The sequence below is a fragment of the Rhineura floridana genome, chromosome 12 (genome assembly GCF_030035675.1).
Source record: "Rhineura floridana isolate rRhiFlo1 chromosome 12, rRhiFlo1.hap2, whole genome shotgun sequence".
In the NCBI taxonomy this organism is placed as follows: Eukaryota; Metazoa; Chordata; class Lepidosauria; order Squamata; family Rhineuridae; genus Rhineura; species Rhineura floridana.
In genome coordinates, this window is record NC_084491.1 from 29,128,355 (window position 1) to 29,155,824 (window position 27,470).

Here is a 27,470-nt window from a genome sequence, read left to right on the forward strand (position 1 = left end):
TTTTGTAAATAAATGCTGATGAGATTGGTAGGGAATGAGTCTTCTTTGCTGGAGAGAAAAGTAGGGACAGACTTCAGCCCGTGGCAAGAGCACCACCAGATGGGAACCCAAAGATCAGCTGAAAGAATGATTTCTCTGTTGCTCAAACAGGACACAGCTTCATAGGCTTCAGGATATATAATGTGGGTTCATCTTATAGAGGACTGATTGGAATAGTCTGCACTGCAGCCTCCGCTTACCATTGCATCTTGAAAGAGAATTCGAAGTGCTTTGCTGCTTGGACCATTTCACACTTCACCGCAACCATGATGTACAGATTGGCTGTCAGCACAAAAAGTCATAAATTGTGAAAGAGACATGTGTCTCCATATGCTGATGGGAGTTGTAGTCCAACAACATTTGGAGACCCAAAGGTTGGGAAAGGTTGCATAAACTCCCTGGAAAGAGGAGCATGTTTACTTCCTAGTTTTTGCTGCAAATGCAACTTGGCCTTGGCTTTGATGGCACCCAAGGGCCATTTTTTGAACCAGATCTGATGTTAATCAGTTTTGAGGACCTTTGCCAGTTGGATATGTAGGTTTTGTGCCCAATCAATCTGTCAGTTTATAGGCCTATGGAATTGTTTTGGGTGCCATACACTGCAGTCTCGCCATCCTTTTTGTATATATTTAATTTATTTACAAAAATGTATAGACCTCTGATACGAAGTTTCAAAGCAATGTATACAGCCTATTCAAAGTATACACCCAACAAAATAACAAACCTAAAATCTTGCTAAATTATATTTTTGTAAGTGTCATGCTACTTGTGAACTCTTTTGCGCAGGTGCATGCCTGTGCTGAAGTGTTCATAGGTTGCATGATGCTTACAGGTGAGGACAGCAAGGAGAGGCAAACCTTGGCTGTGATGGCACAGTGAGGAGGAGGAGGCAGCGATGATGATGGGGGGGCTAATGACCAGAGTGTAGCGGGCAAATGAGTCATCAGCAGCAGCAAGGTCATAAGGTAAGTGGGAGGGGGGAGGTTTGGAGACCTTTGGAGGGGGTTGGGGGAGGTTTGGAGATCCATGGAGGGGGTGGGGAGGGGGAAGTTTGGAGACTCTTGGTCCCAGAAGGCTTGACAGAATAAAAATCTTTAATACGCACCCCAACTGTTGGCACATGTCGCATATTGGAAAGAAATGTGTTCCTTCCCACTAAGGCTGCATCCAGACATGGGGTTTAGTTAGTTTGACTGATTATAATGGTAGTGCTTCTGCCTTGATTCTAAAATTCCTTTCACACGGTACTTCCTGTTGCATTATCAAGCTACAGCTTTTTGACTGATACGCCACCCTGTCATTCTAAATTTCATTCACACCAGTGTGGTGACACAACAATTATCACTGGAGATGTCACTATTCCCCCACCCTTTCTGCACATGCCCACTTGCTTTCCCTCATGATTCCATGAAAATGGCAGGAAAACTGTATGCCGGAATACTGCACCAAATTTTTCCACTTGACTCCTGTGGTTTTCTGGGTTAATGGCATTGCAAACTGATTTTTTTTCTGGAAGCAATTAACATGAAAATGAGCACTAAACTTCCTCTATATTCCATTAAATTTCCAAAAGTGCCTTTTATGTTGTGTGAAAGATCAAATAAAACGGGGAAGTTATCTGGCAAGGAAACATCAGGAAAATGGAATAATCTGCTGTCCGAATGCAGCCTAAATGTTCTCTTCTGAGTGACTGCCAAACAAGCTTCAGGGATGTATGTGACACCACTAGGAGGGCTTCTTCAGATGACCTCAAGTCCTGTTTAGAGCTTTCTATCCTTCCTGTCAAGCAGTGGCAGCTGGTGGCTCCATGTCAGTGGAATCCGCTCCAAGTTTTAGTCTGATCTTTCAAGCAGCTGTCCAAGGTGCTGAACCTTTTGGGAATAAACAGCTCCTTGAAAGTTCAGACTAAAACCCAGAGCAGATGCCACTGCCCCGCTGATGTGGAGCCCCGTGGAAAGAGGAATGACAACTTCTACCGGTAGGTAATTATGTGGCAGGAAATAAATATGAGATATTTGAATCCACAGCCTTTCCCAGCCGGGTGCCCTCCAGATGTTGCTGGACTACAACTCCCATCATCCCCAATCATTTCTGTGCTGGCTAGGACTGAATGGCGTTAGGGGTTCAACAACATCTGGAGGGCCCCAGATTAGGGAAGATTGATTCAAACAATGTCAGGTAAGCTGATTGCCAAGCCCTTAAAGCCCAGGGAGTTTGTTTTTATGTTGTTCTCCAACCTCAGTTTGGCATTTAGAAAAATTTCAGGTGCTATATTGGAAGTTCAGCATATTACAAATCCATTGTGTTTGTTCACAGTCGAAGCCATTGCCTTCAAACACAGTGGATCTCTTGAATTTTTGATACTGGGGTGAAATTTCTGTCCTTTATGTTCATTTAGAACGTTTTAAACTCGTCCTTCATCCAAAAAGGGCACCAGAGCAGCTTACATACAATCAGTTAAGACAGTTTTAAAATACAATGTAAAATACGCAGCAGAAAAGGAAAAATGGATGGGGAACAAAGAGGAAAATAAAGCCTCGGGCATTAATTCTTAGTCATTCTTATAATGTCCAGCTGTTAGGGGCAGGAGGTGCCCAATGGGATTTTTCTTTCAGCGGAGCTGCTTCCCACCTCTGCCGCTGAGATTGCCTGCTGGAATGGCTTCTGCCAGGTCACAGTGGAAAAGAGAAGGCCCAATCCTCTTACTTCCTATCTCACATACATTCTTCCATTTCATTTAGTCCTGTCGCTGTAATACACTTCTGTAGGAAAGTCATTACAGACTGCAATTTCCACTTGTAGAAGGTATAGTCCAGAATAAAAGGAAAATTGGGTAAGCATCATGGACATAATTCCCCAGAAGCCATTTCCCAAAATCGTGGATGTGTAAGTGTATGATTTGTAGCAGGCCAAAGATTATTGTGGGAGGTACACCCTCCATTCCTTATTCTATATTTTGTCTACTGGCATGGCCTTGCACCCTTCAAGGGTCCTGTGTCCATACAAAGCATTGGGCTGGATGCATGTCTATGTCATCTCTAGAGGACATCCTTCTGGAAGTGTGGGTGTATGATTTAGGGTGGTCCACCCATTTCCTTATTCATTTTTACATATTTTGGCTATTCCCTTTGAAAGTGTCTTGCACCCAAAGCAAGTGTTGGACCAGACACAATGCATTGCCATCCTGTAGAGCAGCAGTCAGCTTTTCAAACCCATTTGGGGTTCCATTTCTTAGTTTTTTTACCATATATTTGTATGGTGGTAGTGCTGTGGTTGTTACCCACCTTAGAGCAGGCTGTGATCCACCAGGTGAAGACCAGTGCTGTAGAGTACACTCTCCTGAAGGCCTGGGTATATCATTATAGCATTTTGGACCAGATGAAGTAAATGGATGTAGTTGCCATGGTTCATGAAGGAGGTGCTGAAGGAGAACGGTCAGTGGCCATTTTGAAAAATGGCTTCCTCAGGCTTAACCAAACCTGCTGCAAATGATAGCTACCCAATTCTCCCCCCCCCACTCCATTCCAAACTATGTCTTCTATGCTGTCCAAGTGGAATTTGCCACCGCTAATGACTTTTGTACGGAAAAGTGTATTAGACTACATTTAAAAGGCATTTGCAGCTTCTGGGTAGGGATGGTAGAGAAATTGGATTCAGTTCACATTTAAAGTTGAATGCATCAAATTCACACTTTCCAAAACAATATGGAAATCGAAACACAGCTGTCCTTCAAAATTCATACTTATCAAAATTTTGCAATGCCATTCTCCCACCAAACAATATTTATAAAAATGCATGCATCAGGGGAAACTGCATAAAAATGACTATATTAGTGAGAATGCAATATATTAGGAGAAATTGCTTGCAACAATGTCTGCATGAGTCAAAACTGCATAGAAAAGTGTGTTCGTTACGAGAGATTCTCATTAAAAGAATTTTCATGATTTTTTTTTAAAAAAATGCATGAATTGCTGCAGAAATGTGGAGGAGTGAATTTCAGACTGGAAAGCCGACAGATCGTGTATAGTTAAACTATGGAAGTCACCCTCACAAGAGGCAGTGATGGCCACAAAGTTTGGGTGGCTTTCAAAGAGGATGAGAGAAATTCATGGAGGCTAAGACTATCAGTGGCTACTAGCTCTGCTTCCACAGCTGGAGTCAGTATACTTCCAAATACCAGTTGCTGGAAACTGCAGGAGGGGAGAGTGTTGCAGCACTTAGGACCTGCTTCTGAGCGTCCAATGGGCATCTGATTGGCCACTGTCGGAACAGGAAGGTGCACCAGATGGGCCATTGTCACATTCTTCTTATGTTCTTAGATCTTGCCATCCTTATTTCTGGGCAACTGGTTTTACCCAACCTTGTGAGAGCCTTCTGCATTGATGTCTCTCTCCACCTCCCTTAAGGAACCCAGTCCCTCCATTTTGAACTTAAGCTGAAGCCATAAAAAAGGAAACAGATGAAAGCCAAGGGACCCACAGTACAGACCATTACAGGCACTAAACGTTGGAAATGAAACCTCAGGATGAAGATGCACAACAATACTTAAAGAATCCATCACCGCTTTAAGAGGATTATAGGCTGTGTAAAAATGTTGAGTTTCAGTTTCTCTAGGATAGGTTTCATTTGCTCATAAAATGAGGGTGATTCAGTTGAGCTGCAAATGGGGGAGTCTTTATTGGAGTTTGGCATATGCGGCAACTATTTTAATTACTTTTATGATATCGCTATGCTATTAAAAGAAACAAAAGAACATTTGCATTAGCTCTTTTATAGGACAATTATGAGGCTACATTCTCTGATTAAAGACCCAGCTGCCTTATGTTAGCTGATAAATAAAGCAGACAGCGAAAAAGAATGCAGACCATCCCATACATGATCTAAATGTGTTTCTCAGAGGCCCTGGTTAGCACACCAATGTTATTTTTGTCTAGATTTACAAGAGTAAAGACTGAATAAAGACTCAGTTCTCAGCACCGATGGCTTCCTCATGTGGCCTTACATAGCCACCTACTTTCACTCCTTGTACCTGCAATGTATTAACACTGGTGTACTTTACAAGTTTGTTGTACAGATTACTGGGAGAATGTATGTGTCACGACCCTATAAATCAAGCTATGACTTCTAAGAACTGTTGTTATTGTATGAAATATGTCTTTAATAGGTAAAGATGGATGACGATGTGCTGGATTCTGTGTTTGAAGAGAGGTGTGTCCCTTTAGCACACTGGTGGGGCACCTTTTTCATTCCCTTCTGGGGGCCACTTGCTAGTGGGGAGTGGTGCCAGAGACAAAAGTGAGCAGAGCATTGGATATAATTTTTACTTTACACAGTGGGCTACTTTCTCCACTCACTCACACACTCCAGGCAAGCAAGAAGCATGCTCAGAGTTCAAGGGCCCACGCTGTAGCCAGGCAAAAAGAATCAAGGCGGGTGCAAAGCTGGGCCAGTCCCAAGGGTCAGTTAGAGAGGCCTGGAGAGAGCTGCATTCAGGCCCCCAGGCCTGAAGCTCCCCTCCTCTGACTTAGCACTTTATGCATGTATCCCAACAAACTTCAATGTAGCCGTGGCAACAGCGGTGGCTGGTGCCCACTGAGACTGGTAGGCAGTGTCAGCTGGTGGCTCCATGTCAGTGGGGTGATGGAATCCACGCCGGGGTTTAGCCCAAAAGTTCAAGGAGCTGTCCAAGGAGCAGCATCTTGGACAGCCCCTTGAAAGTTCAAACTAAAACCTGGAGCAGATTCCACTGCCCCGCTAACAAAGGGACACCATCCGCCACTGCTGGTAGGGCAGAAAGCAGAGAGGCTAACAGGAAGTGGAACCAGAGCCAATGCCAGGCAGCAGCAACTCATTCTAGTTTAGCTCCTATCCTCCTCCCTACTTTCTATAATGGCATCACGGAGATTAAGGCAATGCTGTCTGGGCTGGAATTAAGTACTAAGGCAGGCAGGTGGGGGGGCAGCTTGAGGGCAGAGCAAGGTTGGTGGGGCAGTTCCCAGTTTGCCCAAATGGGTTACTCTGCACTGCAGACCAAATGATCCTCAAATAGTGAACTAGACAGCATCAGCCTCATGTCCCTAAATGTCCCTGTGGTGTGGCTGTTGGTGGAGAGATTTCTGCTCTGTACAGACACTTCTGACAAAAAGCTTCTGGTTTGAGTGCCAGTGTGGTGTAGTGGTTAAGGTGCTGGACTAAGACCTGGGAGACCAGGGTTCAAATCCCCACATAGCCATGAAGCGCACTGGGTGACCTTGGGCCAGTCACTGCCTCTCAGCTTCATGAAAACCCTATCCATAGGGTCACCATAAGTCAGAATCGACATGAAGGCAGTACACACACACAGAGAGAGAGACAGCCCTCACTTTACACGGGTTGCAGACACATGAGAAGCACCATTTTAAACACTTTTAACAACTAAAGGCAGTTTTATGTATGATCCCACCCTTTCTTCAAGGAATACAGAGCATCACACATGAGCCCTCCCCCAATCATCATCACATCAAGCCTTTGAAGTAGGTTGGACTGATAGTGACTGGCCCAGGATCTGCCTGGGGGCTTCCTGACTGAGCCAAGATTTGAACCTGCGACTGCACAGTCTTAATCCAACACTCTAACTGCAAAAACTTGTTGGGCCTCAAATTTTCCACAAAGAGTTACTAGGATGTGTTCTGAGTTTACTCTCTTGTTTCTAGAGGGGTTGCAAAAAATCCTTTGTTATTTATAGTTTCTGGAAGCTTGTCATTGCTTGAGAAGGAACATTTTGTTTCCATAACATGTTTTTATCTTTTGTGAGTTTGGTGGCAAAATCCCCATTATTTTCAGACCGAATAAAACCACACAGGCATTTTTATTAGCATTTTTTACTTCAGGAGCAAGATCAAGTTGCCTCATTCTGTCCCAAGGACAAACCTGCCCACCTGTCTCGCGATTCTCACACAAGTACAACTGCAGTGGAAAATTTACTCAGGTGGGTATGTGATTTATTTATTTGCTGTCCTCCTGGCATGAGGGCGAAGTTATTAACTCTTTTTTCTCAAACATACACAAAGGAAATGCCTTGGAGTTTGACAATTCCTGGACAGCGCCACCCTGTGGATGATGGGATAGAAAATCGAAATGATGGTCTCCAGAAGAGATTTCAGCAGGCAAGATCTGCATTTCAGTGTATAAGTTGGGGGGGGGGACCCACCATGGTGAGTAATAAACCATAGTGAATTTGTACTATAAATCATTATAGTCTCCACAACTCAGTATAGCTAATAAATCATAGGCTTCAAGAGGCCTTGCTTCAGAATCACATAGCTGAATAGTGTTTCCTGCAAGTAAGGCAATTTTTTTAAATGATTGCAATGAATGTTACATCTTTCTACGGATAGGGGAGAAATTCGATTTGATTCACATTTAAAGCTGAATTTATCAAATCTACATTTTTTTCAAAATGATATGAGATCTGAAACATAGCCATCCTTCAGAATTTGCACTTATCTGAATTTTGTGGTGCAGTTCTCCAATCAAAGAATGTTTACAAAAATCATATATTGGGGGAAATGTACATGAATATAGTGGTGAAAATGGCATACAGAATGGATTATATAATGGGGGATTTCTTGGAAAAAATGTGCATTAGTAAAAACTGGTTACACTAATGTGTTTAGAAGGAGAAATTCACACTAAAACGCTGAACATTTCTATGAGGATTTTTTTTTTAAAAAAAAGATAAAACATCAAGAGCTGTAAAGAGAGGGTTTTGGAGGGGAAACAATTGGGGTTTTGTTGTACTAAAAACTGAATAATATTTGGTGGTGTGATACTCAATGGTGAAAATATAGAAAGAGAAAAACAGCTACATGTGTACTGTCAGCTTTAGTTTAAGTAATTTTCCCATTTCATTTCCTTCCATACAGAAGTGTGATGCTACAGTGTTGGATCTGGCTGTAGAAAGTCCATAATGGAAAGCCCACATCGACTGTGAAGCTCTCTGAGTGGTATTCTGTAGGTTGCAGTCTGTCAGTCAGGGCCGGCTCTACCATTAGGCAGAGTGCAATGGCTGTCTCAGACAAATGAATTTGGGTGTCCACTAGAAGGCAGCAAATTGTTAGTGGTTTAATTTAATTGCATTTTTGCTCTGAGAGAGAAGCAGCCATTCTAGAACTCAGTAGGGAGGAAGATAGGAGCCAAACTACAATGAGTCGGGTCTGGCTGGCACTGGCTGCGGCTCCACTTCTGAAGCAGCCTTGGATACCAGGCACCTTCGCATTCTCTCGCTCTGATCAGCTGTTCTGACAGTTCAGCTGCTGTTGAACTCTGACTCCCAGCAGCCCCTGCTGATGTGGTCAGGGATGATGGGAGATAAGGTCCAGTAACATTTGGAGGGCCACAGGTTCCCTGCTTCTGTTTTAGAGTGTTGCGATGAGGAAAAAATGGATTAACTCTTTTGATGTCATCTCAAGTGCCTTCAAAGAACAACAGGATGCAAACATCCCAGGCTATGGTCTGAAGGCACATGAGTCCAGCACCCTGCTGAAGCCAAACAGGGTCAGGTCTGGTCAGTGCCTGGATGGGAGACTGCCTGGGAGCCATATGTAAGCTGCCTTGGGTTTCTATCAAGAAAAGAAAGGCGGAGTATAAATGTAATAAATAAATAAATAAATAAATAATAAACATGGAATGCCCAATCCCAGGACAACAGAACTGGATCTTTGCAGGTGGGGTGGGTGGGGAGAAACAGGACAAAGTGGGGACAAGAGACTAGACAGGGAGAAGCCGGGAGAAACAAGAGACCATGAAATCCCACATGAGGCTTCAGATGTTGATGCCTCATTACCCCTAAGAACATAAGAAGAGCCTGCTGGATCAGGCCAGTGGCCCATCTAGTCCAGCATCCTGTTCTCACGGTGGCCAACCAGATCCCCCTACGAAGCCCACACGCAGGACCTGAGTGCAAGAGCACTCTCCCCTGCTGCGGCCACTGACAACTGGTTTTCAGAAGCATACCGCCTCTGACTATGGTGGCAGAGCATAGCCATCATGGCTAGTGGCCATTGATAGCCTTATCCTCCATGAATTTGTCTAATCTTTTAAATCCATCCAAGTTGGTGGCCCTCACTACCTCTTGTGGGAGCGAGTTCCATAGTTTAACTATGCACTGGGTGAAGAAGTACTTTCTTTTGTCTGTCCTGAATCTTTCAACATTGCGCTTCATTGGATGTCCACTTGGGGGTGTTCCCCCTTGCCACAGGACAAGCACTCTTGCAGGGACAACATGCCTCCCTGGATGGCTTCTTTTTTTTGCTGTTATTTCGACTGGTCAAGGTCAGGAGGTGCCAGAACTGGATGCAGGCACCCCACCCCCACCCCATGGGCAACACGGCCATGATTTCTGGACATATCCAGTCCTTCAAGAAAGAAAGAAAGAAAGAAAGAAAGACTTTCATGTGTGACTTGTATGTCTGGACTGAATCAACATCACTGCGGGATTTGCAGGGCCTCTGTGCTTATTACTGTTCCCTTATTAAATACCTGTTCAGCAAGCACAGTCTCTGCTGTATGTTCATCGACGGGCAATTTGGGCTGTAAGAGATGTGCTGAATGCCCACTTGCCTAGGAAAGGACAGACATGGCGCACAATGTAACTGTTCCATAAGTGTGGCAATGGCTATGGGTCTCATGCTATCACATTGCCGAGAACTTGAATTTGCAAAATTGGTCTGGGTTTTTCTTCTTGTGAAGGCACCTCCTCCTCCCTACTTCTGAGAAAGAAAGCGCAGCCGGGGTCTGAATGCGATGCACGGCATTCCGTTCCTTTGGATTCCTGATGAATTTAAGGTTTAATGAAACAAACAAGCACTCAAAAAGCTGCTCCCCAAGCAAATTGGTTAATTTGCAGCCAGTTTAATTGCTTATCACTGTTGCTTGTTACATATTAATGAACAGATGGTTGTAGAAGCTCCTGCCATAGACAGTAAACTAAAGAAAAAAATATATAGTGGCAGGCAGCTGGGTCCCTGAACAAATCATGATCTGTTCATGAGGGATCATCAGCTGCCAGGTATTTGCATATTAATCGAGTTTCATGAATTATGTGTGAGGTAGAATAGCGAGGGCTCTCCACCAGGGTCTCAGCCAAGGGGCTTAGGGTGCCAGTGGATAGGAAGGGTGTAGGCAGTTTGCAATTCATGTGCATGACCAATAGGTGGCAGCAACAGTATGAATTTGAAAAAATGAGCAAGATCCCCCTTTTTTCTCCCTCCCTTTTACAATAAATAAATAATTACATATTTTTTTTAAAATCTCCTGTCCTGCATTGTTGAGTCCAAGCCTAATAATGTTTGGTTAGCGCACACATACAATGTAAGCACCTGTCAGTTTCTTTTGCCAAGGAGGACTTGTCTTGTTTCCATGTTTGCTTTACAAAATCAGAAGCAAAGCAGGCATGGCAAATAATTAAAAAGCAGCGCCTGTTATCCAGGGATTTTGAGTAGTGTCGACCTAAATAGCTCACCCGGTTGCTGGTTAGAAACAGGCAAGCAGCTGTGTGACGGATGTGCGGCCTGTTGGCTTTGCAGAATGGAAGATTCTTCAACGGATGAAGCATTTCATTGTCTGCATTGTTAGATGTGTGTTGGCCCTGCACTGTGGAGTTTAGCCATTTTCACCACTGACACTGCAAATGGTTCATTCGGATTTACTCTAGAATCCTCTCCATGCTTTGGGTAGGGGATAGGCTGTAATTCAACAGTACGGCACATGTTGGAATGCAATTCTTGCATGCTTTTGCACACCTTGCATGCCAAAGGTTCTAGGTTCAATCCCTGGAGAGGCTCCTACCAGAAGCTCCAGAGAGCTGCTTCCAGTCAGTGAAACCTATTGCGACTGCATTTGCTGCCCTTTTGCAGTTCTGGGAATAGGTTTCAGCACCTTCAAGCTATTTTAGGAACAGGTTTCAGCACCTTGGATAGCTCCTTGAATGTTTGGACTAAAATCCAGAGTGGATTCCACTGCCCCACTGACATGGAGCCACCAGCTGCCAATGACAAAGCTTGTGGTTAGGCCAGGTCTGGTGCAAATACCAGCAGCTTGGCTGTCTGCCTTTGCTTCCTCAATAGGGCTGCCCTTTCTGTTTAATTCTCTCCAGGTTTCACCACTGACTCAGTGGTGCTATCAGGGCAGGCCTTTGAGGCAGAAATCCTGGGTCCCACTCACCTCCATGAGCAGGTGCGCCTTGAAATGAGGTTGGGGCTGGCTTACTGCATTTTCAAGTAAATACACATTACCCTCTATAGACCACTTAGACCAGAGTCTAAAATGGCATCACTAACTGCACCATAGCACTGGCCTCAGGGTCCCCAAACTGTTGGGGACAGCCTTGTCCTGACGGGCTATGAGAGTGTGCACGAGCTGTAAAAGTGAACATACTTCAAGGTCCATAATTTCAAAATAGTGAAGGGCAGAGTCCCTTATTAGCTATGTAGGCCTGCACAGAATTTCTGCTGAGAGCCACAAGTGTTCCTCATGTTATCTGTGCACAAGCAGCATAAGGTGGCCATGTATCCTCTTTTTACAGAGGACTGTCTTCTGCTTGAAGGGCAGACAGAGACAATCCTCTGAAGAACTGTCCTGTTCAAATCCAGGTTAAAGACAATAACTCCTAAGCAGGGAGAGCAAGACTCTCCCTCAATTTGCCCCCTCCCCATCAAGTTAGCGCTTAGATAGCAGACTGAGAAGGCATACAGGTCACCTGTTTACAGTCTTGGTCCCTGCTATAGTGAGACATATTGTATAGCATCTGCAAATTTTATGCAAATATGCTCTCCCTTTTTCGACAATGCAAAAGCGTCCTCCCCAAAGCAGCAATGGGCAGCAGGGTAAAATGGCATGTTTCATATGACACATGGTGATCAGCAGGGAAATGGAACGTGCCAGATTGGACGGAGCCCCGCTTTCCCCAGCCTTCCTCCAGATACATGTCCTTTGGGACCTGGGCACTACCCCAACGACCTCATTCTGCTTTCAGCCAGCCTCCATCTCCTTACCTTCTTACTTGCAACCAGCCCACAGGATGGACCTGACTGCCAGTTTCCTCCTCCTTAGTCTCAGTGCTACCCTTGCAGAAGCAGATAGAGGAGGATGGGGACAAAACTCAAATTACTTGGCTCTGGCACTGTCTATTGTTGGGCACCCTGTCTTCTGCCCATCAGTCCCAATGGGCACCAGTCACCACTGTCTGTGCATGCACGCACACAAACACACACACACACAGAGTCCTTCCACCCATCCGTCACCCCAGTTTGGTTGTTTATGGACTTCCATGTCTTGTGAATGATTCATCCGACGTGTAGCTCATGGATGAATCTCTTTTTCAAACTGTTGATTTTTGTAGCTTTCCTGGGTTGTCAGAAGATCTGGACACACCTCCTTATCTGTTACACATTACATGAAAATATTAAGGTGTGTATCTTTTTTAAAAAAAACTCTGAAACCATCAGCAAATAGCAACTGGGAAGGAGGTCAGAGACCTATTATGCACCTGACCTTCATAGTCACCCACCAGGAGGAAAAAACACAGCAGCGGGGACAACTGTGGAGCAGATGTGCTTGTTTTACACTATCTGGGCCCTTCTTCTGTGTTTGCTGATGTGCTGCCACTCAGAACACCAGCATGAAGTCCTGCCCTCCCTGCTTGATTGCCATCAGCTGGCCCAAGAAGGCCAGAACTTCAGTGGGATGGAGGTGTTTATGGATTTGAGAGGTGCACAAGGGCAAAGACCAGAGCTTGGAAAATTTTCTTTTTTGAACTACAACTCCCATCAGCCCCAGCCAGCATGGCCACTGGATTGGGCTGATGGGAGTTGTAGTTCAAAAAAGTAACTTTTCCAAGCTCTGGCAAAGACTACCCCTCTAACATCTTTTTTGAAAGGCGTTGTTAGTGTGTGGGGTTCTTTATTTTTGGCTATTGGTTGAGATGACTGAATCGGTCAATTTCAGCTTCTCGTTTTCTTGTTTCGGTCTTAAATTCAGTTCTCAACATTTTCACATCAGTCTGTGAATTTTTTTTTCCTGATGAAAATTCATCAGCATTTCAGTAAGGAACTCTCCTAAGAGCCAAATTTTTGCATGCAGTTTTGCTAAATGTACACATTTTTGCAAAGCAATTTCCCCTAGTGTATTTTTGAATACTATTTTCATTAATGCATGCATTGTTATGCACGCTTTACCACAGCATATATATTTCTTGGCTGGAGAACGGCATCACAACATTTGGGGAACTGTGAATGTGAAAGGATACTCGTGTTTCAGTGCATGTATTGTTTGAGCAAGTGCACATTTGGTAGGTTGGCCTTTAAATGCAAACTCAGCCAGATTTCTCCCCCATCCCGAGCTGTGGAAGAATAGATTGCTGAGGCACTTTTATGGGCCTTGTTTTGTGTGCCTTTTCTCTTCTTCCAGCTAGTTCTGAGGGACTATAATGTTTATTGCAGTTTCCATGATATATATTTCTGTATTGATGGCTGTTTTATAATGGTGTATGGAAGTTGCTAAGAGATGTTTTGTGCTGGGTAACACATAAATCAAACAACTTCATAATAGTAAATAATAATAACAACAATAATAATTCTACACTTCTAGCCATTTTGGTCCACTGCTTGGCAAATGGAAGCCATGGACGAAACAAATGGCAACAGCACAATCTCTATGGATGTCAGTATAGGAATGTGGCTACTCCTGACTTTTTCTTTTTCTCTGTTCTCACCCAAAGTTAAACAGTGAACTGAGGGTGCTTCCAGACTGTCTATTTTTGGGTGGGATTCAATCACATACCAAAAAATCCAGGTTGTGCAATTACAGTTGTGACTGGAAGGTCTTGCACAACAAACTTGCTTCCCCAAAAGACTGCAATAAGGGAAGGGACGAGAAAGTACACTGGAAAGTGTGGGATTAGACTTGCATTGATGGAATGTCATCTTAACCTCCTTGCAAACAAACGAGAACGAACACTCATTAAACAGCCACCACCGTCTAATCTCTCTGCAAGCTAGTTGAGATGAATGCTGAATAAATAGGAGCACCCTGTGAGTGCGGGAAGCTACCTTTGCTCTAAAAGGTTTGTGTAGTGTCTCTCTTGGAATCGAGACCTTCTGTTTGAGATGCTTCCAAATGAATTCACTGCAAAGGCGCTTGTAACAACTCTTGTATTAATCTTCCAATTGTGCTATTGGGGGGGTAAGAGGAAGGGGGGCAGGAAATACACAAGCAGCAGTAAGAAAATGCTCTATGTTCACTCGCAGCAGCCCCCTTTGGAAGGGCCTTCTCTGTGATTGTCACACGTCACTCAGATTGAGTTCAGTCCTCTGTCCACCAACAGTTCCTCTGCCACCGATCCAGACCAGAGTATTCCTGTTGTGCCTGTCTGTGTGTCTATGTGTGTTCTGCCGAGAAGCAACTTGTAAAAGTTTTCAACTTCAGGTTTTTGTTTTGTTCTTAGTCCAAAGACACACTGTAATATTATGAACACTAAACACCAAACAAAAGGAATTTTTTTTAAAAAAAGCGAGACCAGAACTATCAGTCAGTGCACATTAAGTTACACCAATGACTGTTTCTCTCTCCCCTCACCTTTACTGAACTTCCTTAAATTAAGCCACACTCTTTGAGGTTGCTTGAAGAACGCATTTTGGGATCACAGTTTGAAAATGAGGCTAAGAGGCAGGAAAGGGTACTTGGCCGGCGAACCGAACAGCTTTGAAGGTACACCATCTCCAAAAGGTCCACAGTCAGGAAGTGATGTCACAAAGAAAGAGGAAGTGGGGGAAGGAAGGGAAAGACACTAGGAGCATCAGTCATCTTGTCTTTGTGAAGCGACCGAGAATGAAGGATTTGACAGGGTTTTTAAGGAAGGAGGTGGCCATGTATCTCTCTCTCCATCAATGGAAGTGCGAGAGCTAATTGTCAGAAGAACTGGGAAATGCAAAACTGATGGCCGAAGGGGAAGACCATGTATTGTCTCAAAACATCCTGCGGCCGGGCAGGTAATCGTATGAGGACTGAAAGAGGGAAAGGCAGGTTTTCATGTAGGAATTTGTACTCCTGTGGAGTTGAGTCTAGAACCCTAACCCTTCCCCTGAAAGAAGAGGCAATTCTTACATATATGGAAAAGCATGTGGATTTTGTTTCAACCTACAGTTCCCAAATGAGTCATCTGTCTTCTGCCTTCCTTCACTCCTATCTCCCCTAAGCCTAGTCTGCTACAGGAAGAGAACAGACTTTGTGCTTAAAATTAGTTTGGGTTCAGCTGCCGTAGGTTCTCCCCACCTGCTTAAGCGAGGTCAACAGACCCAGGAGGGGAAGGTATATGTCTCTTTGTTTGGACACCTTGACCTGCCTCACGGGCTCATTCTAGCTCCCTTTACCTTGCGTCAGGCTGTAGAGTTTTCCTCTAAGAGAGGAGAGGGGAGGGAAGAAAGTGCTGTGAGGAATTTCTTCAAAAGTCACTAGAACGCAAACAAAACCACAGAACAACCTCCACCCACCCAGAACGTGCCGACTTCAGCAGGCCACACATCCCTCAGCTTGCTGGCAGGGCCAGGCTTCAGGCTGGGAAGTGGCTTGGCCTCCTTCTGCCTGTGCCAGCCAACTGCTCTCCCTCCCCACCACCTCTGCGTTCCGGTCCCGCCCCATCCTTTTCACACGTGGGTCTGCATTCTCCTCTGCAGGGGCCGGCTGGGGTCTGAGTTTTGCGAGGAGGACTGGGAGTGGTGGGAAGAGGAGGCCGAAGCCTTGCTGGCCTTGTCGAACTGTACGTAGCCGTCCTGCTTGCCGCTGCTGCTGACGCTGCTGTCGCACTGCGTGTCCAGGAAGGAGCTGCTGTCGCTCATGGAGCCCCGCTGGAATTCCCGCTCGCACAGCTCGATGGAGCTGCTGCCCATGCCTAAGACAAAGCGTTGGCTGTAGTCGTACAGGCGGTTCTGCCCGCTCAGGGTCGTGTAGATGTTGGTGAAGGACATGCCCGTGGGCACCCGCTGTTTGTTAGCTGGCCTCAGGTCTGGCTGGCAGCCCGAGAGGGAGATTGTGGGAGTAGAGTGGTGGTCCTTGAAAGTGTTCACACTGTAGTAGCCATTAGTTGGGTCCTGGAAGAAATCGGGGGGAAAGGTTATTTCTTGGCTCAGGTGTGTGTGCTCTGCGTTTTAGACTTCTTGATGTATACTGGGCTTCACTCTGGCGGCGGTGCCTTTTTATTCCTGACCTTGCATGCAAACAAAAAGGCTCATTGTGATGTGAAGTGATTGCCAGGTGGACAGCCTGGCCTACCTGTCACACTTGGCCTGTGAGGGTGTGGTTGGAGGTCAGATCCTGTTCTCCACCCCTTCTTTAGCAGATCTACACCAATTGCCGCATCTGCACTATACATTTAGAGCAGCGTCATGTCCCTTCAAACAGTCATGCCTTCCCCCACAGAATCCTGGGAACTGTAGTTTGTGAAGAGTGCTGAGAGAGGTGGGGGTACGGCCCTGAAACGTTCAGCAAGTGGTGGCATAATCGTGTTGTTGCATCAACACCCACCCCATTCAGTATTCAAAACAGTAGCTATTGCAGCTTTCAAGTGCATCTAGTGGTGATCTGGGGACACTGAGAATCCTTAGGAGACCCCTGTTCCTCTCACAGAGCGACAGTTCCCAGAGGGTTTGATTTTTAAACCACTCTGGGAATTGTATCTCTGCAAGAGGAATAGGGGTCTCATAATAACTCTCAGTGTCACGATTATGCCACAACTTCATGAACTCTACAGGGCCACATGCCTACCCATGTTCTTGAGTCTGGTTGTGTGAATTACCCCAGGTTTCACAGTGGTGACTGAACCTGGTGGGGTGGCCAAGGGGGTTACTGGAGGCGGGGCCAATTTGTTCTGGTTTTCTTCTGATTTTTGTCCCTTGCAAAGATATTGTGGGCACTTCAGCAATGCAATAGTAAAAATACTGGAAGGTATTTGTCCTGGTGACCAGCCTTCCATGGTAAAAGCAACAAAGGCACTGAACGCACATGTCCAACCACTCTGTAAACCATTTGTGCTTTTTGTGTAGGTGTTGATGTTGGTGTTACTCTACTGGCTTAAATCCATGGACCCTGATTTGACTTTTCCCCCTTTCCACTTGTTAGATACAGATGACAAAGCAACTCTTGGAAGAATTAACCTCAAGTTAGTATTGCCACCTCGGGAGCATCCTCAGGTAGCATCCTGTTGTCCAGGAATGGGGACCCTATGGCCTTCTAGATGCCGTAGGACTACAGCTCCCATCAACCCTGGCCATTGACTTTTCTGGATGGGGCTGATGGGAACTGGAGGTCCGCAACATTTGCAGGGCCACAGGCATCCCATTACTGCTGTAGTCAATTACCTTCAAATTCTGGAACTCCTTCTCTTCCTCCTTGAGCACCTCTAGCTGCTTAAGGACCGAATCCTGCTGGAACTCACTCCTGTCCATCTGCAAACAGGAGAAGTAGATGGTGAGTACGGGGAACTCTAGTGCTGGAAGTTTTGTTCCATAGGCTAGCAAATTGTGTTGAAACATCCATCCATGGAATAAACCCGAGTTTGTCTGGGGTGGTGGCAGGAAGAAGGCCTGACCGCTGCATGCCACTCCTGGGTGTGGGCAATCTTTTCCTGCATTTTCTGCTGTTTGGGAAGGGAGCAGAGTGGAACGAACACCAGCTGCTCCTAACAAATCTCCTCCTCATCTTAGGATTTGGGTTGTAGTGGACGCCGTGCAGCAGTGCCACGTTTCTGATGAAATTCGCCTTTCCCGACACTCCTTTTCCCTAGCTGAAGCAGATGTTGAGGTGTCAACGCATGTCTTTTTGTATTTGCATATGGTTTGGCTTGTGCAGAGGTTCAGCGATTCTCACCTGCTTCAGATGAGGGCTCTGAAATCTATAGCACCCAACTATTCAGAGGACTTTTGTTTTGCCTTTTTAAAAAAATGAAAGATTGCTTTCTATAGTAGTTAGATGGCCAGATCCACAAGGAAGAATCAATTCTCCCAGCCTCATTAGTTTTTCTGCAAAGGATGCCTCTGATTGGGGGCAAAGTACAAGTTAATTAGAATGTGGCTTTAATTACCCTTCTTTCAGGAAGGTGGGACTGCACGAGATCTGAATAGTTATCAGCCAATTTCTCTGTTGCCTTTTATCTCCTCCAGATATTGATCTCCTCTCTCCAGCATTTTCTGTTTTTCTCTTTGCCACTGAAGTCGGGGGCTTCTAGCGGAATTACCGCTTCTGAATGCAGAGCCTAATCACAATTCTAAATCTACAGCACAGCACTGATGGTGGCTCGACATCTAGCTTTTCACTTTCTTTCCTTTTTTTTTTAAAAGGTTGGCAAATGGTGGCAGAAATCTTTTCCCTACAGCCGTTTCTCTTGATCTGCTGGACAGTCTTTGATCCAGCTATTTAATGCAATAAATTAAGGCACCTGTTTTTTTGTTTTGCTTGGAGGAATAAAAAACCGCAGGTAACATGAACTGATTCACCAGAGTAAATACATGTGTCACAAAGTATTACATCCAGGGCAGAGGGAAGAAAAACACCAGACCAAAAGGGGTAATATGGCCTCTTAATGGGTTGAATGTCAAGTTGTACTGTAGTCTTAACATCTCGTTTTAAAGGGATGGAGTAAAAAAAATTAGAACGCACATTGTGTGTGGGGGGGAGGGAGGGGGAGAGAGAGAGAGAGAAAGAGACTATGGTGTAATTTATCACTGCACTGAAGTGCCCCTCTGGTGTCCTTAGCACCCTGTGCATCCCTCCGGTATGAGCAACTTCATTGTGATGCTTCTCTGAGACTCCTGAACTGGCCCTATCTACCTATTCTGCTGAGGGAGCCACATGCTGGTGGTGGTCTATTTATCCTTTCAGCTAGCCTAGAGACGCCGGGGACCGAATCTGGGATCTTCTGCATGCAAATATATGCATACTCTACCAATGTGCTGTGGTCCCTCCTTAAAACTTCACTGTGTTGAAGTCAGCATCTCCGTGTGTCATAGGAATGGGCAAACATGCCGATGTCATTTCTCTCTGTTTCTCTTTTTTCCAATCTCAAATTCAGTTCTCCACATTTCTGCAGCAATTTGTGATTTTTAAAAAAATCCTTATGAAAATTCTACAGAATTTTAGTGTGTTTCTCCTAATAAACACATTTTTCCAGGCAGTTTTGACTCATGTACACATTTTTGCAAGCCATTTCTTATCATGTTATGCATTTTTGCATGTTATTTTCACCCCTGTATTCATTTTTATGTACACTCTCCCCTTATATATGCATTTTGTAAACAGTTGGTGGGTGAACTGCATTGCAAAATTTGAATAAGTGTGAATTTCAAAAGATGGCTATGTTTTAGTACTACTGCTACAGAAAGTACGAAATTGATAAATTCAGCTTTAAATGTGAACTGAATCAAAATTCTCGCCCATCCTTAGTTTGTTGGTGTCCAAGCTTACAGTTGGTCTTGCATTCGATCAGTTGAGAAATGAGAAGCAGGGATTTAGTCTAGCGGGTGATGTGATGTGAGTTAGGAAGGTGGGGAGATGAATGACAGGTGGCGCCAGAGCCAATGAAAGACAGCCTGGTTGTAAGTAAGAAGGCAGCCAGGTGGAGATGGGTTGAGGGCAGGCTGAAGTTGCATTGCTCTTCAGCTTCGATATGCAGAGAACTGCAGTAAAACAAACACGTGTGCAATTTTAACATAAGGCAGTGTACACAGGCGTACTTCATTTCTAGTAAGCTTATCACAGCACGTAGGGGGAAAGGGCAAAAAATCTGTTTATGAGCAGTTCAGAGATGTAAATAATATCATTACTCAGCAGGTGGCAGTAGAACCATATTAGTTCAACTTTTGTGAGTGTGTTTGTGTGTGTTAGAGAGACGGTTAGACCCAGAAAAACACAGTTGTTCACAAAGCAAAAGCCACATGAGTTAATTTATAATTCTAGAATTAAGCCATTCATTAGGGTGACCTTTAAGTTTACACTGCAGCTTAGTCCAATTTGGTGGGTTGATATATATATATTTTTAAACCCCTGCTGGGTACAAAAAAGGGCCTTCCTTTCAACTGACATGCCTCAGCAACCTGATATCTCTTGGAGGCTTTTGACACACACACACACACACACACACACACACACACACACACACACACACACACACACACACACACACGACCTCTCCAAACAACCCAATTTTGAGATGACACAGCCCTCTGCCTTAACCAGGCACACCTCAGAAAGGGTCTCACATTGGGCCAGCAAACATAAGAAGGACGCTGCTCGATCAAACAAATGGCCTATCTAGTTCAGCAGCCGGTGTCTCACAGTGGCCAGCCAGATGCCCTTGAGAAGCCCATTCAAACAGGGCACGATGGCAAGAGCTGTCTCCAGCTGCTCTTCCCCCGCAACTGGTATTTGGAGTAATGCTGCCTCTGATCCCAGAGGTGACATACAGCTGGGGAAGGGGGAGGAAATCAGTTTGGTTCTCATTTTCATGTGAACCTACCTAATTTGCACTTCCTGAAACAGTATGTGACTCTAAACACACTGATCCTTCCAAACTTGCACTTTCCTGAATTTTCTGATGCAGGTTGCCAGCCAATAAATGCATGGCTTATATGTAAAATGCATATTATGTTGTCCATGCACCGATTACCTCCAGGCTGGATTACTGCAAAGTGCTCTATGTTGGACTGCCCTTGAGGTTGGTCCAGAAGCTGCAGCTGGCACAAGAATGTGAGAGTGCGACTGTTCACTGGGCACGACATTGGCGACATGTTACCCTACTGCTGAAAAAATTGCACTGGCTGCCCATGACCTACTGGGCTAAGTTCAAGGTGCTAGTTTCAGTCTATATAGACATATACAGCTTGGAACCAGGATTTCTGAAAGATCGTCTTACCCTTTATACCCCAGTCAATCATGGCTGTCTGCAGGTGAGAGCCTCCTGTAGATAGCGTCTGATCAGGAGGTCCATGCCACATAACATAGGAAGCAGGCCTTTAGTGTTGTGGCACCTACCCTTTGGAACTCCCTCCCCTCAAATATTAGACAGAAACCACCTCTTTTGTCTTTTTAGCACTACTGCAGAGCTCCCTCTTTCAAGAAGCTTTTTAAGGAGAGACCTTATCCCAGCCTGTGTTGGAATTGTTTTGAAGTATGTTTTTAAGATTTTTTTTTAAGATGCTTTGTTTTTAAGGTATTTTATAGATGTTTTTAGTATTTTACCTAAAAGTCAGGATATAACTGCAATAATAAATAAATTCAAGAGTGCCTAATATTAAAGAAAATTACTTGTGCATATTAGGCAAAATTGCAAACAAAAATGCACTGGAATGCTGATGGATTTTTGTGAGGACTTTCTTTTGTTTTAATTCACATACTGATGTGGAAATGTGGAGAACTGAAGATTTGAAAAGGGGAAACTACATGGAATTGAAATGGAAAGAGATGTCCAACCCTACTTATAGCTACCATGACTAGTAGCCAATCATTGAGGATCCAAGAGCCTTTTTACCTCTTCCACTCCCTTCCCATTCCCCCCTTCCTACCAGGTGGAGAGGAGATGAAGCATGCCTTCATTAGGAGAGGGGGCCTCCACATGGCACCAGTCAGTGGTTACTGACACACCGAGTATCTTTTTTCCACTGGTTTGTGCTAGTGGGATCCCTCCACTGTCTGCATTCACCTAACCCAAGGCAGCCGTTTTCTTTTCCTAAGAGGATGAGAAAGACGAATGGGGGCTGCCCTGAGCTTTTCAGGCATTCATTTGGCCTTGGTGCACTTAAAAAGCACAATTTGTTTTACTGCATGCCTGAGGAAGCGAACCCATCTGGGGGTTAATGTGGTGATGCAGCCCTCTTGAGCGTACCCCAGGGTGATCTGAGTCACACATCCCCACTGAGGATCTATGGCCATCCCGACGGTGCACCTAATGAGTGGGCAGCTTGGCCCGACCTACTTCCATTTCCTTTGATATAAAGAAGTTACAAGATGGAAAGCAAGAGGGCGGAGAGGCGGGGAGATTTTGGATCCAGGCTGCCACCTGCATTTCAGACAGTGTGCAAAACTGCCCTAAGTGTATCTTCTGAATAGGATTCTAATGGGGAAACTCTGGATTTAAGCAAGTGGATGCATGTATCATTATGGAGAGTGGGAGCAAAAGCTAATTTAATTCTTTACACTGATAGGACTTCTGAATTTACAGAGAAGGAGGGGAATTGGGGTGTGTGTGTGTTCATAAGCATAGCGGCTTCCCACAGCTCAAATTATGGGAGGAAAAGGTGGGCTCTTAATGTTGTTGATGATTTTCACCTTAACTGTCCACAATTTTAGCCATATACTGTAACACCAGCCATACCTACAAACCCATTCCTCTGCAGTCTTCTAAAAACAACAGGGCTCCTTTGGGAGAAAGGGTGGGATATAAATTTACCAAATACCAATACTATTATATAATATTTTTGTGAGGTGTCACACTATAATGTGATAGCTTTCTCCTTCTAACTGTGGGGACATGGCGACAGCGGTAGTGGCTAAGGCTTGCGTCTGAGTGAAGAAGAAAGGTGGGCAGGGACGCGAAACTGGGTGGAGAGCAGAGCAGCAAGCAGGCAATGGCAAGGAAAGGAGGCCGGGTGGGAAGGTGAGGCCAGGTGGGAGAACAAGCAGCACTTTGCTGCCACTCATGGTTAGCAACCAAGTGAGGAGGGCAAGTAGGTGGGTGAGGAGACAAAGCCATGAAGAGAGTGGGCGAATGAGTGGCGGGCGGTGGCCTGGGTGAGCTGCGGAGTGACAGGCCAAGGCAGCCTTCCTGTGCAGCTCACCTTGGGTCAGGGGAGGTGCCTTTGTCTTGGGGGTGGTGCCTTGGCAACCTGGGGGAGGGGGTTGGTGCACAAAGCACACAGGGATGGAACCCCTAGTAATAAATGAATAATGAAAGGAGCTGTAAAAAATAGTATTGCCATCGACCTCTGTTCTACACGGGTAAAGGAAGGAATGGAATAAAAATGGCAGAGGGCCATGCTACATACTCCTATAATCCTTCTGTGCCTGAGCAGGGCTCTGAGCCTACATGCACACAGCCCATAGTACCATGCTATATTATCTTCTAGTCTTAAGCATGCAAGGCCAGAGATCCTAAAACCTAACCCTGTTTATTGATGATAAAAGTAAGTACCTTATATCAGGTCAGACCAACCATATCATTTTCTAGACCAATATTGTTGACTGGTAGCGGCTCTCCAGGATCTCAGGGAAAGGTCCTCCGCATCACCTGCTTCCTGGTCCTTATAACTGGAGGAGGTGCTAGGGACTGAACCTGTGATCTTTTGTATATCTAAAAAGTGCTCTGCAACTGAGCTCCAGCCACTCCTCGTAAACTTGTGTCCTTGAAGCTAGAGATGGAGGGATCTGTCAATTTTGGTTCTCTCAGTTTCTCATGTTCCAAGTCTTAAATTCAATCCTCCACATTTCTGCAGCAATTTGAGATTTTTTTTAAAAAAAATATCCTCATCAAAATATAGCATTTTAGGGCAAATTTCTCCTAATAAACACATTTTTGACAGATGCACATATTTTTGCAAGCAGTTTTTTCTAATATAATCAATTTTACCCCCTTTTTAACAAATACTGTATATTTGTTTTTATGGACATTTTTACCTTATATATGCATTTTTGTAAACTGGCTGGCTGGAGCATTGCATCTTAAAATCTGGATAAGTATGAATGTCAAAGGATGGGTGTGGTTTGGTTCTCATATTGTTTAGGAAAGTGTGAATTTGAAAGATTCAGATTTAAATGCAAGCTGAATCAGATTTCCTACCCCCCCACACACAATCCCTACATGTAGCATCCATGGTCTCAGCTGCTGACTCTTGGGGCTCCCTGGGAGGCTCTTTCCTGGTAGTCATTCTGAAGAGCTTGCAAAAACCTATGAGCTCAATCACTCCTGGCACTGACTTTTCATGAGGAAACTGACCACAGTTTTGGGAGTGGTGTGGGGGAGCAAGGCCAGGAAGAGAAATATTATTGCTGCATTATAATGCTGACAAAAGCATTGATTTTGCTATTTAGATGCTAGAGAAATTTAATGCAAAGCACAAAATGGAAAGTGCATGACTTGCTATCCATGTGAGCAGAATAATCATTGGGGGGGAGTTCAAGTGCATGATGGAAGGGGGTCTAAAGAATTGGAGAGCTTTGCCAAGCAGCCGGCATGGAACTGATCATCTGCTCAGCATGGCAAACGGGACAAAGATTTAAGCTTTTTGAAGCATAGGGAATGGGAAGGTGCAGAGCATTTTGGGGAAGGGGGTGAAATGGGATAGAGAGAGTGATGGATTGATATTTTTTTTAAAAAAAGCTCCCTATACTGCCTGAACCTTCAAGCACCTTACAATAAACTCACACATCACAATAACAATGCTGCAGTCATAATATAACTCCTAAAATTTTCATTAAGTGGTTTAAGCTTTGCACAGCGTATTGTAAGATGTAGCTGACAGCTTTCAAATTGGAAGCCCAATTAAATAAATAAATAAAAATTTGCACAGAGGTTGCTGTGCCAGGATGAATTAGGGTGAGGTGGCCACGGTGGAGCTGGGGATGGAAGGATCTAACTTACGAAGCACAAATCCACCAGGAGGTTTTTCCACTCAAGCCCAATGGTGCATGGCTCCCACATATTCAGTGAGGTTCATGCAAGAGAACATCCTGGTGGCAGCTCCATGTCAGTGGGACACTGGAATCCACTCCAGGTTCTAGTCTGGATTTTCAATGAGCTGTCCAAGGTGCTGAACTTGTTTTGGGATTAGATTTCAGCACCTTGGACAGCTCCCTGAGCCACATTTCACAATCCATTTCTTGTCATGTCTTGCATTTTTGCCTGTTGCTTTCATTCATATAATCATTTTAATGGACGCTTTCCCCATGCTAGTATATACATTTTCTAGTATATGCATACTAGTTTATGCATTTTCGTAAACATTGTTTGGTTGGCAAACTGCATCAGAAAATTCAATTAAGGGTGACTTTCTAAGGATGGCTGTGTGTCGGTTCTCAACTTGTTTCAGAGAATGTGAATTTGATAGATTCAGCTTGAAATGGAAACTGAATCAAAATTCTCACCCACCCCTGTTGTCAGAGCAGGAATTTAGGGCAGATGTCGATGGCCCCATTCAGCAGAAGGAACAGGAGGCCCTTCAAAACAGAGCGGGGCTGGATGGCTGCATTTTGAAGTAAGTGAAATATCACACATTCTCATCTAAAGAGCAGGCCAGGCTTTGGATTCCTGCTTCCCGCAGGGTCTTCATCAGGGGAAGTCCATGTGATGGGACAGGGGTGGGAAACCTCCATGTCTCTCTATCCATACCTGAGGTCTCCCCCTAGGCGACAATCCCTCCACACACCACGCCACCACTCCCCTGGCTGCTCCTCTCACTATCCCTGATCCGTGCCCTTCTTGAGCACTTTTGCTCACATTGAGCACGTCCTTAAACGGTGATCATGCCTCTTGCTTGACTGGATGGAGGACACAGAGATGTGTGTGTTTGTGTAGAAACCTCTAACTTTTCTTTGACTGGAATGCAGCCTACTGTACTAAGAAAAGCAACACATCTGTCATTCTGCCCACTTTTGACCCTGGCTCTGCCCACCACTGGAATGCAGCCCCCCGGAAGGTTGTTCACAAGGGAACGTGACTGATGGGCTAAAAAAGGTTCCCCACCTACAGACCTGAACGCAGTTCCCTCACATGACCTAGCATTCCTTCAGGTGATACATTTCTAAAATGAGGTGCTGATGATGTTAATGATAATGATGGTGGTGGTGATGATGTTTGGGTTGGCTTTAACAGACAGACATTGCCTTGTGATAATGATGAAGCTGGAAAATATCTCTCTCTGCTGTGTATGAAGCCTTAGGGTGACCCTTTCTCCATCAGCTGTCAGGCAAGGGATGCACCTTCCTCTTTGGGCACCTGTTTTGTGTACAATGCAAACTCTTCTCTCGGTCTTTGGCTCTCATTTCCTGGCCGCCATATGGCCGAAGATCCAATATGCTTTTGCACTTTGGTTACGCTGCTGTCGACACAGATGGCTGGCGGTAGAGCTACCCACAGACCTGTTAAAGTTGAGTAGCTGCCATTAATGTATTGCCAGGGCTGTTGAATTCAAGGGCATGTCCAGATTTTGCAGGGAAGTGGAGGTGGAGGGAAAACAAGGCAAATGGTTCCTAATTCCTTCTGGCATCATTGTTGGCCAACAGATATTGTCAGCCTGGGAAGCGAGTTGTGGCTGAGTTGGGGATCGTGCCAGACGGCCACTCTGTGGCTCAAACTCAGCAGCCAAGCTGGGGGGGGGGATCACTTTGTTTTTAAAACTGCTGCTGCTCAGAGCTCAACAATCTCAGCTAATCAGTTTAGCCAGTGTCCCTGAGTAGGAGATAGCTATTTGCAACATCATGGCACAAGTCAGCTTTGTGAAGCATGATGATCATACAAAATTGCAACATTGGAATGCAGCAGTTGGATGGTTTCAGAGAGGTTGATTGCTGCTGGCTGTTTTGTAGTAACAACACTGCATGCTCTAAGTGCTTTGCATTGCATATATTAGCTCAGTAAACCTTACAAATGACTGCCTAAGACAGGCAAGAAGCTTTATTGTACACACACACACGTCTGTGCAGGGTGTAAAGGCACTATCATAACCAAAATGTGAAAGAAGGCAAGTGAACTGCAAGTGTGGCTGTTGCAGCATGAAGTGCTCCTGTTCACTTTTCCAGTCAGTGATGCCTTCCAATACTTGGTTCCAATTCTTCTCCCACCTGGTTTTCTGTCCCACCCCTGCAACTAGGGACGGGGGAGCAATTGGATTCAGTTTGCATTCAAAGATGAATCGAACTAATTTGCACTTTCCAAAATAATATGCAAACTGAAAGACAGCGGTTCTTCAAATTTTGCACTTCTCTGAATGTTACAATGCAGTTCTCCAGCCAAGTCATGTGTAGAAAAATGCATATAGTATGGTGAAGTGTGCATAAAAACATTCATGAAAATTGTAAGGGAAAATTGCTTGGCAAAAATGTGTACATTTGGCAACATTGCATACAAACGTGTATGTTAGGAGAGATTGGCACTAGAATGTTGATGAATTTTCATGAGGAGTTTTTTTTTTTAAAAAAAATCCTTTGCAAATTGAGTAAACTGAAAAACTAAGAAACCAAAACTGACAGATTCATCCATCACTACCTGCAACACTCAGGATTCTCAGTCCCCACTAGGCTGCTTTTTGGATCCCCTTCCTTAACAGCATTTTCCTTTCGATTTCTTGCACTTCTGCCAACCTTGGGTTTCCCACAAAGTCTGCTGATACCTCCCTTTTGTGCCTAGGGGGCACCAT

General features: G+C 44.8%; 1 protein-coding gene across 3 annotated transcripts in view; it reads right to left on the bottom strand.

Annotated features, from left to right (window-relative positions):
• Positions 1-14,231: 14,231 nt before the first annotated feature.
• The window catches only part of KIRREL3 (kirre like nephrin family adhesion molecule 3), a 973,594-nt gene continuing 960,355 nt past the window's right edge, over positions 14,232-27,470 (bottom strand). For all 3 annotated transcript variants that reach the window (XM_061592926.1, XM_061592928.1, XM_061592927.1), the window contains 2 exons: positions 17,430-17,516; positions 14,232-16,163 (listed from right to left, as the gene is read on the bottom strand). In XM_061592926.1, the coding sequence (XP_061448910.1) occupies positions 15,720-16,163; positions 17,430-17,516 (531 nt within the window). In that variant the 3' untranslated portion in view covers positions 14,232-15,719. The remainder of the gene's footprint in view (positions 16,164-17,429; positions 17,517-27,470) is intronic.